At 43.3% G+C, this 17,630-nt stretch overlaps 1 protein-coding gene across 5 annotated transcripts in view; it reads left to right on the forward strand.

Moving 5' to 3' along the window:
* The window catches only part of ZNF609 (zinc finger protein 609), a 183,859-nt gene that overhangs the window by 99,450 nt on the left and 66,779 nt on the right, over positions 1–17,630 (forward strand). For 4 of the 5 annotated variants that reach the window (XM_077472283.1, XM_077472282.1, XM_077472285.1 and 1 more), the window contains one exon: positions 14,723–14,948. In XM_077472283.1, coding sequence (XP_077328409.1) covers positions 14,723–14,948 — 226 coding nt within the window. Of the gene's footprint in view, positions 1–12,018; positions 12,087–14,722; positions 14,949–17,630 lie in introns of those variants that run through there. The other variant, XM_077472286.1, reaches the window with a different exon arrangement.

Raw genomic sequence — 17,630 nt, forward strand, 5'->3', positions numbered from 1 at the left:
TGCGCGGGAGTGACGATATCAGGGCTCCGGCCACTCACAGCGCCGGAGCCGCGATACCCGGAAGAAACGCCGAGGGAGCATGTCAGCTCCCTCGGCGTGGATCGGGCCAGATGTCGGGGCCTCGTTCTAAGGTATTTCATAATGAGCTAGTATGCGGTGCATACTAGCTCATTATGCCTTTTGCTTTGCAAGTTTAAAAAAAGAAAAAAAAAATTGCGGGTTTACTACCACTTTAATGTACGCTTGAACTACTTTGATCACCGGCCACAGGAAAACGCAAAACCTTCCTTTCCTGAACGCGATTATTCTTTGTTCTGGAGAGGGAGGTTAGCTGCTGTTTTTGGCTTCCAGCGTTTTGTTTTTTTTCTACAGCCAGTAAACTCCCCAGCGTGTCGGGCTTCATGTACACGGGACGTTTTTACAACCTCTCCTGATTTAACTTGACAGATAGTAATTTGCGTTTAAAACGTCCGTTTTGCCACGTTTACATGCTGTCTTTTGCCCCGTTATTTTTTATTTTTTTTTTCAAAATAGTCAAAAATGAAAAACGCCTGGAAACTAAAGGAGGTACTGCGTTTAGCCATGTTTTATAAGCGATTGGCACTTGAAATGCCTCTAAACTCTGTTTCTGAACCCATTTTTTTGCATTCCAAAAAAAAAAAAAGCCTCTAAAGTCAACTGCCTAGAAATGAATATAAACGACCCTGTGTACATGTACTGTTAAGATAATACAGAGGAGAGTCCAGGAACAGTTAAAAAAAATGCCCAACTGCTCCTAAACATCCATTTAGCAGCAGCAGTGTACATGAGGCTTTATCCTGTGCACAAATAGACTGTTATCAGCATTTTTTTTTTTTTTTTTTTTGGCTTAGGTGTTTTCTGGCTGGAAAAAACCCAGAACTAGTGGGTTATGAGAGGAGTTTTTGAGCTGTAAAAATGTCTAACGCTGGTATAACGTGGCTAATCTGTTTTTTTGAGCATGTTTGACTACTGAAAACACGGCAAGCTGCTAATGCAGAAAAGTAGAAAACCACACGTTTTTAACGCGGCAACGCTACTGGCGGTTTAATAGTGTCCAATGTGCATGAAGCCTTAGTCTACAAACTGTAAGTGAAGGGTGCAGGGAAGGCAAAATTTAAGGGCTAATTTAAACTTTTGAAACTCAGACGTTTCTTGTAGTTGGCCCCCAGGTTTGCTTTGCACATATCTCAGGAGGGATTTTGTCCCACTCCTCTTTGTAGAGCCTCCCCAAGTCATTAAGGTTTCGAGGCTGACGTTTGGTGACATATTTTCTGTGGGATTAAGAGCTGGAGCTAGGCCACTTCAGGACCTTAACGTGCTTCTTCTTGAGCCACTTCTTTGTTGTCTTGGCCATGTATTTTGGGTCATTGTCATGCTGGAATACCCATCTTTGACCCATTTACAATGCCCGGGCTGAGAGAAGGCGGTTCTCACTCAAGATTTGATGGTACATGGCACCATCCATCGTCCCTTGATGCGGTGAAGTTGTCCTGTCCCTTTAGCAGAAAAACACCATCAAAGCATAATGTTTCCTCCTCCATGTTTGATGGTGGGGATGGTGTTCTTTGGGTGATAGCAGCATTCCTCCCCCTCCAAACACGGCAAAGAGCTTGACTTTGGTCTCGCCTGACCACAACACTTTCACCCCGTTCTCCTCTGAATCATTCAGATGTTCATTAGAAAACTTCAGACAGGCCTGTGCATGTGCTTTCTTGAGCAGGGGGACCTTGCGTGAGCTGCAGGATCTCAGTTATTCGCTCAATAGCGTTACTGGTTGTTTTATTGGTGATTATGGTCCCAGCTGCCTTGAGATCATTGACAAGATATTCCTGTCTAGTTCTGGGCTGATTTCTCACCATTCTCATGATCATTGAAACTCCACAAGGTGAGATCTTGCATGGAGCTTCAGGCTGAGGGACATTGAGAGGTATTTTGTGTTTCTTCCATTTGCGAAAAATCGCACCAACTGTTGTTACCCCCTCATCAAGGTGCTTGGCGATGGTCTTGTAGCCCATTCCGGCCTTGTGTAGGTCTAAAATCTTGTCCCTGGCATCCTTGGACAGCTCTTTGGTCTTAGCGATGGTGGAGAGATTGGTATCTGATTGCTTCTGTGGCAGGGTGGATTTGCTTTAAATCACAATTTAAATCCTGCTTTCAATCACTATTAAAAATACTTGATTTAAATCATAATGTTTAAAGAGCAACTGTCATCTCTTTCCTGCAGCGGCTCCTCCTCTGACCCTCTGTTGACTCACCGATAGTCCCATTCACTTTAATGGGATGGCTGGTGATGCAACAGTGACACCGCAAAGTGCGGGACGTGGCGGCAGTCACGTGGACGTGCATGCCCACTAACAGGCGCTGCCATGATGCATCTGTAATGACAGGTGCTCTTTAAATGCAAGGACTTATTCTTGCTGGCAGTAACAATCTTTAATATTTGCCCACAAAATGAAGGTTTCCTATTTAGAATAAGCTGTCAGGTTAGTAAAACGGCGATATCAGAACCAATTTTAGGTTAATAGGTTTAGTTTGTTGTTTACATCAGGGCTTGACAAATTTGCTTGGAATCTAGGAGCCAGCTTAAAAAGTTAGGAGCCAGGTCGGTAACGGCGATCCGGACCTGTCCCTGGCCTGACATGGAGACGAGTGAGGGGAAGATAGCGCCGCAGCCCCCCCCCCCCCCTTTTTTTTTTTCCTTAATTAAAATAATTTTTTTTTTTACTTTTTACAAAAAAAAAATTATATATATATATATATATATATATATATATATAAAATTAAATAAATTAATAATATATATATAATATAATGAGAAGCCATTTACCAGCCACCACACTCACCGTTGGGCAAAAGGCGCCAGATGACGCCCGCAATCACTTCCTTCTCTTCACTTTGGGAAGGAAATGGGCGGGCAGTGAAAAACAGGCAGGGGAGCTTCACTCCATTAGGAATTAGCATTATTGGAATAGGGTGTAATTTCTACATCCACCACAAGATGGCGCTAGACTACCGAAAGATTTTAGAAGGCCGCAAAGCCGCGGCCTCAATTACTGGCCGGCGCGGCCCGATGCAATTGCGCGACGGAGTTCGGGGTCCAAATGGAGACGGGATACCCCAGCAGCGTTGCCCCAGTCGCCAGGACACGAATTCTAGGCGCAAATGCGACCAGGCGCCCGGAGTTTGTCGAGCCCTGGTTTACATAGATGTGCAAAACAATGGGATAAAGGAATATTTAAGGAACTTTGTTTTATCTCATGGTAACTGTGAAATGGTGTGAATGCATCAATGCAGTACATGTTATCTTAGCTTGCAGAGCTTGGATTTATTAAATGAGTACCAAAATTGAAAATATTGCAGACTATACAGCCTCATGCTACATAGCTAAACTCCATTTCATGCTGAATAAACTAAATTATTAATGTATCTTAACCACTTAACTACCCCCTTATTGACCAGGCCATTTTTTTTGCGATATTGCACTGCGTCACTTTAACTGACAATTGCGCAGTCATGTGGTGTTGAACTCAAACAAAATTTGTCTTTTTTTTTTTCACCCACAAATAAAGCTTTTTTTCATCTGCGGTTTTAAAGTGGTTGTAAAGGTACGTGTTTTTTCACCTTGAGGCATTCTATGCATTAAGGTGAAAAAACATCCGACAATACCAGCCCCCCGTTTTACTTGCCTGACCCCTCGAAAGTCCCGCGCTCGCCCCCGACAGCCTCTTGGCTGCTCAGCCTGGCCATTCATTGGTTACAGTGGATGGACAGCCAGCCATTGGCTCGCACTGCTGTCAATCACATCCAATTACGTGGGGTGCCAGGCCTAGTGATACAGTGAGCGGCTATGGCCGCTGGCAATCACATCCAATTACGTGGGGTGCCAGGCCTAGTGATACAGTGAGCGGCTATGGCCGCTGGCTGTATCACGGGAGTGCGCCCGCAAGCACTCCACCCCATGCGAGGGAGCTCATATGAAGGTGTTGAGTGCTTGGGGGGAGCCGAGACAGCCGCCGAGGAACCCCAGAAGACCGGGTTCCGGTCACTCTGTGCAAAACTAGATGCACAGTGGAAGTAAGTAAAACATGTTTGTTTTTTTGTTTTTATTTATCTTTAGTGATGTTTTAAACAAAAAAAGAGCAACAAATTGAAAACAATATTTTTTTTATTTTCTTCTATAATATCCAAAAAATAATAATTTATTCATCAGTTTAGGCCAATATGTATTCTGCTAAATGTTTTTGGTTAAAAAAATAGCAAAAAGCGTATATTGATTGGTTTGCGCAAAAGTAATAGCGTCTACGAAATAGCGCTATAAAAATACACTGATTACTGTATAAACGACACTGACAGGGAAGGGGTTAACTGACTTCCCTGAGTTCCTAGGTGTTTCTAACTGTATGGGGGGATTGGCTGCCTGGGAGAAGAGAGAGATCGCTGTTCCTGATCACTAGGAACAGCAGATCTCTCTCTCTCTCCTCTCCCCTGTCAGAACAGGGATCGGTTTGTTTACATTTTACTTTTATATAGGTAACAAGCTGAGATTAGGAGCACTCCCTTTAAGGTCACGTTCACATGTCAACATGCATGCCAAATCGGATCCTATTGCAAATGGCACCGTCCAAATCGGTGCGGCGCCGCACTGATTCCCAAAAGTAGTTCCTGTGCTACTTTTGGCGACTTCGGGGTTGATTTGAATGGACATCTGTGCATGAAGCCGTACAAATTTCTTTCAAATCACCCCCCGAAGTCGGTCTGACATGCTGGTTTTAAATCATGCTAGTCCAGCTGAACTCGCACAATTTCAAACCGGCCCTCAGTGTGAATGTGGGCTAAGAGAGTGCTCCGAATCTCAGCACGTTGCCTGTATAGAAGACACATGGGAGCCGAAAATCTTGCTGATTGGACATCAAATACTAATTACACTCATTAAAATTCAAATCAATTTATAACTTTTTTGAAATGCATTTTTCTGGATATTTTTGTTGTTCTGTCTCTCACTGTTAATATAACCCAACCATTAAAATGAAAGACCGAACATTTGTCAGTGGGCAAATGTACAAAATCAGCAGGGGATTATATACTTTTTCCCCCTCACTGTACATGTTCGTGTTTCAGATCCTACCGCCAGTTCTCCTGATTCACCCGCCTTCCCCTGTGACAGCAGACGGGTCATCTTCTCCCTGCACCCGCTGTCACAATTTGGAAACAGCGGGGCAGGGCTCTACCCACACAGCCACTTCAGTCATTCTCAGTTTGATGTGAATGCAACTACAACTACTGTCATCCACCATTGCTGACTGCTTGTAGTTCTGAATGAACTGCAAGGGTGCTGATGAGCATTTATTGTAGTTCATTCACAAGCCCTGCAGCTTTCAGACACAACCTGTATGAAAGTACGAGCAGAAGGCTGCAGGGCTTGTTTGCAGAATCCTTACATTGCACTCCTTATCCACTGATTACGGGCCCATTCTTTTTAGGCTCCTGCAGGAAAAATAATAAATGCACATTTTTTTCCTGCAGAAATATGTGCATCTATTATTTTTTCTAGAAAGGTGCGTTTATCCTTTTTAAGCAAATTAAACTTCAGCTGTAAGAGCCCAATCACATGGGCCTGCATAGTAAAATGCTGCATTTTATTGTGTGGGCAGCTGAAGGTTTAAGGTCTGGGAAGGGGTGTTGTGATGCATTTTAAGAAAAACAACAAACCTAAATTCCCAGCTCACTTGCCAGCCTGCAACAAACCCAACTGACCCTGTCTAAGGCTGCATTCACACCTGAGTGTAGCGTTTTCAAGCAGAAAATCACGCTTTTGCTGCGTTTTTACCGCGATTTGCCGTGATTTTGTGCAGGGCAAAAGGTCCCCAATGTTAAAAGAAGAAAAACGCCCAAATCTGCTCGATTAGAGCGACAAAAAAAGGTCCGGAACTTGTTTGAGCTTCAGGCGACATGGAGTGGAGATGTGAACCATCTCCATTGAGAATAATAGATTTTTTCCACCTCCAGCGTTTTGTAGCTTCAGGCTTCAAGCTACAAAATGCTCAGGTGTGAATGGGGTCTTACAGTTCTCGTTAAAGTTAAGGATGAGCTCTAGCGTGTTCACAAACAGCACCCACAGAGCCTGCCTGGAAGTCGGCACTGCGGAGCGCTAATCACAAGCAGTGAGACATTGTCCCTCTTTGCAGCCACACATCTGGTTAATGTCTCACTGCCTGTAATTAGCGCTCCGCAGTGCCGACTTCCTGGCGGACTCTGCACACATGCCTGAGCTCATCCTTGGATAAAACCAATGGGTTTAATTGGCACATATTTGCAAATACATGCATGAGCTGCACTGGCCACATCATGGCACCCCAGTGTACTGCAGGCCTAACTTTTTATAGTTTTGAGAGTGTACTCTTATGCTGTTTTTTAGTTTTAAACTTTTATTGAAATATCAAATGACAATTAATCTATGTAGGGTAAAAACGGATAGAACACAGTCTTCTGGTTAGCTCTCATCTGTTGCAGTTCACCGCAGTGCACTGCTCAGTGCTATAGGTATTTGTACTGCAGTGCATGCTAAGCCTGGCATTGTAAAGACTTAGGCTGGGTTCACATCTATGCAAATTGGATGCAGCTTACACCTGCATCCAATCTGCGTGACATTTTAAAATACGTTCATTTGAATGAGGCGGGTTCACTTATGTGCCTTGCATTGCCCAAAAATCGTGTGTGCGTTTTCTGGGCATTGCGGTGTGAATTGCAAGCAGATTATCTTCTATGGGAATGCATCTGATTTGCAGATGCATTCCATTGTGAACAGAATAAAATCCTGATGTAAACCTGACCTGATACTGATCAAAAACTGATGTGAAACACTGAACAACTACTTTGTCAATTAGCTGGGAAAATGGAGCTTCAATTCGCACCACACGTGTGAACCCAGCCTTGCGCCGATGGGCAAGGGCAACTTGCTTTCAGGTGCATTCAGTTTTCGTTTGTCATCTATATGAAAAGCTTCTGAAATTCATCACAATTTATTGACATGGGCAACTGACCTCTGGTTTGACTGCCTTTTGACCTCCTAAGCTGATTCAAACTACCGTACCTAATATTATAGCATTTATTTTTTATTTTTTTTACTATTGTAAGCACACACTAGGCTCAAGATAAAAAAGCTAAGCAAGGTGCCTGTTGACTGATCTGCTGTTAGCCACCGCTCCTGGGGTTCATAACAAGCAGCTGCGTCAGCCCAGAGGTTGCATTATGGATCCCTGTTTTATTAGCGAATAGGGCTCTGCAGCACATTTCACACGGACTCCTCGGTGGCGGTATTGGCAGCCTTTTCTTTTTACAAATGTTCAGTTTTCTCCTGAGTACTGTGACTGTAATGTGTGTCTCATTATGGTAAAGGCAGTATTTGTTTGTCTTGTTTCTCACCTTAACAAAACCAGCTTAACCAGCTTTTGTTACCATATCCAGCAGTCTGAAGCACCAATGAGGCTACTTGTTGTAAGTGCGGGTTTCCAGTTAGTAGATGTGCCGTGCCCCCTTTTTTCTTCAGTATTCTCTTTTGGATCTAAAGCTGGTTTCAGGCCCCATTCACACAATGATGCATATGCACATTTTCTTTGTGCATGTTTAATGGCTTGCCCTACACAGAACAAAGTAACATGCACTTTTTTGAGCTTTGCGTGTTTTTAAGTGCACGTTTTTACCACGTTTGTGTTTATCATGCAAAAATGCACATCTGAATGTTACATTTTGGGTGCCATTTAACAGTGAATGACACTCAAAGTGCAATGCAGAATTTTAGCTTGCTTCATAAACCCTGTAGTGTGAATGCAGGCTTAGGGTGCCCCTGTAGTGTGAATGCAGGCTTAGGGTGCCCCTGTAGTGTGAATGCAGGCTTAGGGTGCCCCTGTAGTGTGAATGCAGCCTTAGGGTGCCCCTGTAGTGTGAATGCAGGCTTAGGGTGCCCCTGTAGTGTGAATGCAGCCTTAGGAGGTGCCCCTGTAGTGTGAATGCAGCCCTAGGAGGTGCCCCTGTACTGTGAATGCAGCCTTAGGGGGTGCCCCCTGTATTGTGAATGCAGCCTTAGGAGCTGCCCCTGTAGTGTGAATGCAGCCTTAGGAGGTGCCCCTGTAGTGTGAATGCAGCCCTAGGAGGTGCCCCTGTACTGTGAATGCAGCCTTAGGGTTCCCATACACAGGCTGATTGCACAAGATGAGGCCATGTGTGACAAACACAAATACACAGTGATATCTGTCTTGGCAATTCCAGTCTGTGAGAAGTGTATTTAATTTGTAACCTTCTGCCACTAACCTGTTCTTATTTGATAGGGTAGCCTCGTGTCCAGTTGGTGCTGTGGGAATAGCACAAGGCAGAGCTCTCAGACTATGAATGTCCTGTGTTGTGTAGAACCTATGCACCATAGTATACTTGTATAATTAGAATGTATACTTATATAAAATAACATATCAATGGTTACCTGCTTGGTATTATTGTTGTACTTTTAATCACAGGCCCACTTTAAAGTGATACTAAAGGCACGTTTTTTATTTATTTCTAATAACAAACCTGTTATACTTACCTGCTCTGTGCAATGGTTTTGAACAGTGCCGCCCCGATCCTCCTCTTTTCAAGTCCCCCGCCATTGCTTTGGGCTCCTCCACCTTGCCGAGTGCCCACGTAGCAAGCCACTTCCTATGGTGGCACTGGTGTGTGCTTGCTCCCGAGCCATGCTGTGTGTCCATAGGACATATAGACTGGGACTCAGCCCCACCCCCACTCCCTCCTTTCTGGTTGTGTTTGACAGCAGCGAGAGCCAATGACTCCTGCTGATGTGTCTGAGTCAATGAGGAGAGGGAGAGCTGCTGCTCTTGTGCACTTCACTGGATTGTGATGGGACTCTGGTAAGAGAATTTTTTTTTTGGGGGGGGGGGGGGGTTCTGGGGGGAAGCTGCACGCAGAAGGTTCTTTACCTTCATGCATAAACCTTCAGCCTTTAGAACCAGTTTAAAGGTGCAATGCACACCATGTGCATTGAGCTGCTAACCATACATGTCTAGATTTTGCTCGTTCAGCCTACAGGAGAGAAATCAGTGAGTAAAACGGCGTGGATAGCAGAATTTCCCCTGCTGGCTATTTTTGTCAGACAGCTGCAGAAAACCCTTACAATTTGGTTCATTAAATATATCATAAGTATTTATTTATGTCTATTAGATAAAAAAGAACTGTTGATCTTGCCAGAAATGCTGTAGTTGATGACTTCTTCAATAAGCTACCTGTGCTGCACTTATTACTTACATTGTTCCCAGTTCTCTCTGTGTACTACAGAATTTCCTCCGTTTCTTTGGAGATGAGGAGAGCATGAGGTATTCTATTATCTTAACACACTTCCTATCCAAGGGTGAACCTCTAAAGTACAACGAGTAGAGGCCGGTACCCACCAGAACGCAGTGCATAAAAATCGCAATCTGTGCAGGTTTAAGCAATGCCCTTGTCCTCTGCATGTGGGTGCCAACGTATTGTTAATGGCACGCCATGTGCAGATTGCAGTGCGTTTTTCTGGCACCAAATCACATGATGCCGCAGTACCATGCAGATCAGTGAAATGCATTTTGAAAAAGTAGCACTTGTACTACTTTTTCCACATTCCAGTGTGTTTTGCAGCTCCATCAACTTGCACCATGAGAGAATTGTATGGGAACACGCATGTTCCAATGTAACCCGGCCCCTAAGTGTTCTTGCCCAGGAAGTGTTACTGGATCAGCAGGTAAAAATAAAGTGAAAAAAGAAAAATAAAGCCACTACCTCTAAGAACTGGAAAGATGCAACATTCTAAATTTTGTTCTAGGGATTGGATTTACTTGACTCCCTGAATAGGGACGCAGTCAGTGTTTGGCAAGTGATTTTCTACCTGGCTCATTAAATTTGTTGGCCCTGGCGGTGCCACCAGAGCCACCTAGGGCTCACATTTTATCAGATTTAGTGGGAATTGGCCAAAATTCGAGTTGTGTATGCCTAGCCTTAATTGGAACAGTCAGAAAATGAGGTCCAGCTAGATCCCTTCAAGCTGACTCCTTTTACAGGTATAGCTATGTAAAACATTAAAAATATATGCCTATACTGTTTAAAATCCAGTAATACACTGTCGCATGCTTCTCTGCCCATTCTCAGTCTCTCTCTATTTTCCACGCTGCTGAGTTTGTAAAACCATCCTATCCTTTACAGAAGGAAGCTGCTTCTGTTTGAGCTGCAACTGAAATGGTGATGCAGATGTCATCAGTTATGACACCAGCTGTTGACAGTTTGGTTGAGGACATAAGCAAATATGACAGTTGGCAATCCCATCGTTCCAGGAATGTAACTTTTCTGAAACCATTAAATTGATGAGTCTAGTTCTGCTTTATGATTTACTTCTGTTCAGGGGCTCTGGGCTTCAGCAGAAGGGCAGCCTCCAGCAAGAAGAAACAGGAGCAATGCTGGAGGCAATTTACAGCACACAATATTTTTGGTAGCATAATTATTAATGTAGAATGTATATTCCTTGCTAAGGAACATTTTTTATGGGTAAAGTTCTTCTTTACGTTAGGCGTTTTATCGTACATTGCTGCCTTTCTTTGGTTTCAGATGTTGGAAGCTTGCCTGCAGGAGGCAAGATCGCCATTTACACAGGCTGTCTGTGAGAAAGGGTACAAAGCTGTGTTGTGGTGTGAATCATATTACTTGAACAGTTGAGCTGGTACAAATATTTTGGTAGTTTAGGCCCCATTCACACAGACGCTTCTGCATATTCCACTTGCTCAGTGGGGGGTCTGTCCGCTGATCCCTGTTGAGCAGGCGGATGACGTGTCTCTTCCGCTATGCAGAGCGGACACAGTCCCACTCTCCTCTGTCAGATGGAAACATATTCCCTGTCCATTTCCATCTGATCCGCTGGACTGGTGGTTAAATAGAACCGCCATTCGTCTGTTTTTTGGTGGACAGGATCGGATGGCGGCGGCTATCAGCGGACTTGCATTGGCTGACATCCGCCACTCCATAGAAGACAATGCAGCGTCCGATCAGGTCTGCCTGAAAAACAGAGGCGGATCTGATTGAACAGCCGATGTGAAAGGGGTCTAAGCATTCACATACAGACGTTCCCTTGAATTCAGTGTTGGCACTTGCTGCTCAAATCAAGGCCTGTGTGGAATCTTATATAAGGGCAAGACATGATGCTGCATTTGGTTGTCTTGTGCTTATATGGAGAACTGAGAATAGAGCTTCTCTATGTTTTTGTGGTTATAGACGCTACACTGCCTTGGTGAGTATCACTTTAAGAACTGCAATGGTTTGCACAGTGCTGGTTTTTGCCTTGCTCTGTAGCAATGAACTGTAGTATTGAGAGTGACACATCAATAATCTAACCACTTCCCAAACCAGAGAGTGCCTATAGCAGTGACCTATTTAAATTAGCAGTCCCTTCCTTATCCAGAGTATACGGATTGTTTTATATGTGTTTTTTTTTTTCTGTCTGCAAGCAGCATTTCTTTCTTTCTTTTTTTTTTTTTTCCTTTTTTAATTGGCTTGTCTTGAATAAACATGGCATTTGTAATAGGAAAATGTTTAAAGAACAGCTTATGATTGGCAGACATCCTCCCAGAAGAGAGCTTCAAGGCCAGTTTGCTAATTTCCAATGTGATAGCAGGCAGAATGGTTGCCATGCTGATTACTGTGAAATAAGCAGCATTTATGCTGTCTGCAGAATGTTTTGTTCCTGTTCTATGCTTCACTGTGAGTGATTTTTACTCTTCCCTCTGCCTCAATCCTGCGTTCGTATTTTCCTTTCTCCTTTGTTTCCCCCTGTGTAACAGGAGAGTCAGTGCTCAATCCTCATTGTCATCTCAGCGGTATTGCTCCCAAGCCCTCTCTAATTGTAGGTGTTGGTAAGGGGCCACTGGCCACCCCTTCCCCTTTCTCTAGGCACACACACCGTCTCCTCCCAGCCTGCAGGTAATGGTAAAATAAAGACTTAATTGGATACCTCCCCATCTTGTCCTTGTGCCTGTGCTAGAGAGAGCCGGCTGGAGTGTGAGGTTGGTAGTACTGGGGTGTGATTATGAGCAGAGGGGGATTGTGTGGGGGAGGGGAGAAAGTGTCAGGTGAGTACATGTCTGTGTGCTTCTGATGCTGCCTCTCCTGTGCACGTGCTGCTATGTGACTGTCCCTGTAAATGTGGCTGTGTAAACATTTATGTTTATGTAAGTTCTATGGGTGCGTGCGTATTTAATTGATCGAATTTAATGCCTGAATCCTCAGTCTGCTTCCTTTTTTTTTTTTTTTTTGTGCTGTACCAGCTTCTGATTATAAAAAGCAGTCTAATTGTGCCATCGTCTCCTTCACACCCCCACCTCCCACTATTCGCTCTTCTCTGTCGCCACCTCCATTACCACCTCTCTTGGTTCATTAAACGCCTTGCTGCTTGAGACCACTGACGTGCATTAAAGCAGGTTAACCTCTTCCTGCCCAAAGGGCTTCCATGACAACATATACAGCCTATATTCATATGACATTAAGTATTCACAGCAAAGCTCTCAAAAGGCACTACCAAGCTTAAGGGCTGTTACTGAGGTGAGTGCAGTGCATCCCATGTGAAGCTGAGACTGCTGTGCTGTAAAGGGCTTTGCATTTAGGTGGCTGCACAGCCATGTCTATGAGGAAACCCATTGTAAGAACTCAGTATACAGTGCAGTACTCCTGAAAATTGATGTGTGAGCCTTATGAAGCTAGATAGGGGGCACCAAGGCCAGAGATGAGCATGACTGCAAGCTGGAGCCTTGCCAGAGAGGGAGTGTTCCTGCTAATTGAAAGTCAACACTTTTACTCCAGGAAAAACCTGCTTGCAGCCATATTTCATTTTGTTAAACAAAGCATGTAACTATTCTGGTATTTTACACAAGCAATTTCTATATTCAGATTTGGTAAAGGCAGCTGTGCAGTGGCTTATGCTTAGGAATCTGTTTGTACTTGAGCCGTGGACTTAAGTTTCATCTTCGATATTTAGGTGCTTGGTTTTTTAGGGACTGTTGTTGTAATATCTTTTCTCTAGGCTCCATGCACACTAGCATTTTTTTTTTTAAAGCTCCTAGAAGCTGTTGGCATTTTTTTCTGCTCCTAGAGGCTAAATCATGTTATCCAATGTGTCCATGCACACTACTTTAAGAAATTAGCATTTTTTGAGCTTCAGCGTCTAGGAGCATGAAAAACATCTTTAAGTTTCTTGGAGCATTTTTTCAGCAGAAAAAAAAACGATAAATGCTACTAACCACTTTTTTCTTTATGTAATGCTGATGCTCCTAAAAGCTTCAAAAAGCTGCTAAATGCTACTAGAAGCTGGCACAAAAATGCTATTAGCATTTTTCATCCAGCATTTTTTTTCTAGCTTTTTTTGAGCTTATGAAAACCACTAGTGTGCATGGAACCTAAAGGTTTGGCTTGGTATACCTGGGTATTGAATTTAGGAATTTGTGGCGAGGCAGTGAAGCACATATGGGTTTGGAGAAGTGCAAAGGCTTGTGTGGATGATTTCAGACTGGGCCTTGCTTGGCTCCTGCGCTACCTTACCATGTTTTTCTCTGCTCTTAGTTTATGACCTGTTTGTCACTTGCTGTCCTGTTTGCTCTCCAATAGAAAGTTTAAATCTAAACTCCAGGACTTAGTTATTAGTTGAAAGAGCAGCTCTTGTAATTATTCTGTGTGCCGTACAAATTAACATCACAACTGCTTGCTAATTAGCAGAGCAGCTGTAATTAAAGTCCCTTTGTGCTCACGCTGATTTGTCCTGTATATCTCTGCTCCACCACTATTCCTTTTTTTTTTTTCCCATTCATGCAAACTAATAATGAACTTATTCAGCCAGGAGGAATTCCCTGTCTTTTTAACCACTGATGACCATGCAAAATTAGGCCTTTTTTTTCTCATCCCTCGCCCCAACGCACACACTGGCTCAAACACCCAAGAATGGGTGCTTCTACCATGCTGCTGAAAAATAGTTTCTGCAATCCTGAACATCCCACACAGTTTGCCCAAAAATTACCATTTGCTCTACTTTTACTGATATTTGACTTGGATATGGTGGGTGCAATAGGAGACAATATCCTGGTGCTCTCTTACTGGACTCCATGTATTTAAGGATCTGGAAGTAAGAATACTAGTGACCACCGCAGCCTGGAGATCATTTTCTTCCCTCTCTTGTCTAATTGGTTGATTTGGTGCAGCACAGGTCTGTAAACAGGTTGACATTCGCTCTTTTCTGTTCTGCAAGTAGTAGTTAGCAAGGGCAATTATATGCAGTCTGAGTAGCTTATGTGACAAATGTTGTAAGGTGCAAAAATATCTTTGAAGGTTGTGAAGATTTACAGTGTTACCATTTGCAGAGATGTCAGTTGAATGTTGTTTGGGCATTCTGTATAAATGTGGTACAGAGACTCCCTTTGGAGTTTTCCAATGCATTCTCTCGGGAAAGGTCTTGCAGACTTGGAAAAAGCTGGCAAGATTGTGAATTGGCCTGGGAAAGCCCAGAGGTCTCCCAGGGAAAGCTCAAGCCTGTAAACAGGTAAAGCAAAACATAGACGTTATAGTTTGCCTAATTCCTGTAGTAAAATGGACATCTAATTCATTCTTTCTTTATTTTTTTATAACAAATTTATACCTTTTTTTGTATTTTTCTTAGATGGAGTCTCCTGTGTGTGCGTCTACGGGGCTTCCTCTGCATCTTCTAGTCCCAATGGTGAACAGTGACATTTCCTCTCCATGTGAGCAGATTATGGTACGCACAAGATCTGTTGGTGTTAACACCAGTGATGTTGCTCTAGCCACTGAGCCAGAATGTCTTGGACCATGTGAACCGGGCACCAGCGTGAACTTGGAAGGCATTGTATGGCAGGAGACAGAAGATGGTAAGTGTTACACTTGGTGAATTTTTTAGGAAACATACTCTGATCAGCCATATCAATATTACCACTGACAGATGAAGTGAATAATATATATTATCTAATTACATATGCAAGTGGGTGGGATATATTGGGCAGCAAGTGAACATGTTGTCTCTGAGCAAGTGTAAGGATTTGAGCAACTTTGACCTGGTGCAAATTGTAATGGCTAGAGCATTTGCAAAACTGCATCTCTTGTAGGATGTTCCCGATCTGCAGTGGTCAGGACCTACCAAAAGTGGTCCAAAGAATGAAAGCCGATGACTGGTCATGGACAATCAAGGCTCATTGATGCATGTGGGGAGTGAAGGCTGGCTGGTGTGGCCCAGTCTAGTAGAAGAGCTGCTGTAACTCAGATTGCTGAAAAAGTTAATGCTGGTCTTGATAGAAAGGTGTCTAGAACACATAGTGTGTAGCAGTTTGTTGTGTATGGATATGCGTAGCCACAGACCAGTCAGGATACCCATGCTGACCACGGGCAAAAGTGCCTACAGTGGGCATCAGAACTGGAATACGGAGGAATGGAAGAAGGTGGCCTGGTCTGACGAATTCAGGAATGGTTCAAGGAACAAAACAATGAGTTCAAGGTAATTAACTTTGCCTCCAAATTCTCCAGTTCTCAATCCAATTGATGGCTTGGCTGCCAGATATCACAGCATACCTTCAGGTGGTCATAATTTTTATGGCTGATTGGTGTATTTGTCCTTTGAAACTTAAAAGGTTAATTAAAAGTCCCAAGTAGATGAATAGCATGATAAAAAGCCTCATAAGAATGTTAGTGTGTGTGTGTGTGTGTGTGTGTGTGTGTGTGTGTGTGTGTGTTTGTGTGTGTGTGTGTGTGTATGTGTGTATATATATATATATCTCCAAAACCTTCTCCTTATTTTTGGACAGAGTAGGAAAAGATTAGAACATCTGTAAGAGCTAGTTCACACTAGTGCATTGATCTACGTTTTAGTTGTAAAACACAAGTCAACACAGGGACACCTAAAAAAAAAAAAAAAAAAAAATTCTTTATGTTGCCTGTTCACACTACAATGTTGCATTGACCTAAGATTTTTTTTTTTTTTTTTTATATATCAATATAGTTTATTGAAACAATTGACAGCTTAATACAATACAAGAAAAGAACAAATATATCCATAAACATTCAGCCCGTAGGGCATAAAAAAGAGAAACATGTTGTTCTATTACATAAATCCGCTATAGAGAACCTCATAGTTCAGTGTTGAGAGTTGATACATAGAAAAGACAAGCCAGAGGAAGGTCTCTATAGGTGCAGGGGCCAAAGAATGGAACGTCAATGTCAAAGACCCCCTTTAGCCCGTGCAACATAATATCTTCAATTGTGGGGGTAGAAATTTTTAAGTGTCTAAAAAGGGTTAGGGGAGGGGGGTGAGGGACAAGATAGAGAGGGAGGGGTAAAAGGGAGGGGGGGACAATTAATAGGGCCCTAATTCCATAGGCCCCAGACCCGAGGGGTGAACAGGGCACAAGCGGCCCAAATAGTGAGCCAATGTTACCTTGGGTAGAGGCCTAACTGAAGTACAAGACAAGGGCAAGCCGTTCAGTCCTTCATTCAATAATATACCAATTTGCATAGGTGTATATCATAGTAACCAACTTTGGTAAAGTCACATTATACAGAGATATAGTTAAACGAGCCAATTGTCACAAATCAACCAGTACAAAGTTTTGCATACTCATCTGTAAGTTTAAAAATAAACCAGGGTCTCCACAGTTTATGAAATTTGTCGGTCTTTTCTGAGGCCATTGCTACAGTTTCTTCCAACTTATATAAAAAGTCTACTTCTAAGAGTCATTCCCGCAGGGAAGGAGGGTGGGGCGACTTCCAGTGCCGAGGAATGATCGTCTTAGCCGCATTCAGCATGTGGCGCACCACTGATTTTTTGTACCTGCCTAAAGAGTAGCTGGAGATGTGGAGTAGGCAGCACTCAGGCGTGAGGGCAATTTTGGTCTCGGTGATGACCCGGATCTGCGCGCAAATCCCATCCCATCCCAGAAACCTCGCAACTTCGGACAATCCCACCATATATGCATCATATCACCCCCTGCCCCTCCACAGCTCCAGCAGAGCTCTGACGTACCTGGGTACCATTTGCTAAGTCTGACTGGTGTTAAGTACCAATTTGTTAAAGATTTATTTTTTTGACTCGCAGGATGTCATGTCACACGAAATTCTGCTAAATGCAATGACTTTTTCCTGCGAGCCAAAACATGTGTCGGCACGCATTAAAACGTGCTTAAAATGGATGAAAAATTACATCCATATTCTCTGCATTTTATCACATCACTGTGAATTTGTCCTAAAGGTCTTATGGCTGTCCAAGTTCCCACTAGTTAAAGGATAAATTCACTTTCAGAACATGTTACATGTTCCACCTGTTTTTTTAAGGTGGAACATTAAACATGTTCCAGCTCCTGCAGCTCTCTGCCCATATGAAGTAATACCCATAAGTCGCTAGAGTTTTGAGTAGTTATACCGGTATGATGCCTGTAGCTGCAGGTGTCCGGTACTGTTTTAGAGCTGACAGTTGGCTCTTGTGTGAAAGCAATCCTAATGGCTAACTAGCCGCTGGATAGCTTTTACAAGCCACAGAAGACGGGGGGCTCTTAAATTGAGTAATA

This window comes from Lithobates pipiens, unplaced genomic scaffold, assembly GCF_037356315.1.
Source record: "Lithobates pipiens isolate NorthernLeopardFrog02 unplaced genomic scaffold, aLitPip1_a1.2 Scaffold_8, whole genome shotgun sequence".
NCBI classification, from domain to species: domain Eukaryota; kingdom Metazoa; phylum Chordata; class Amphibia; order Anura; family Ranidae; genus Lithobates; species Lithobates pipiens.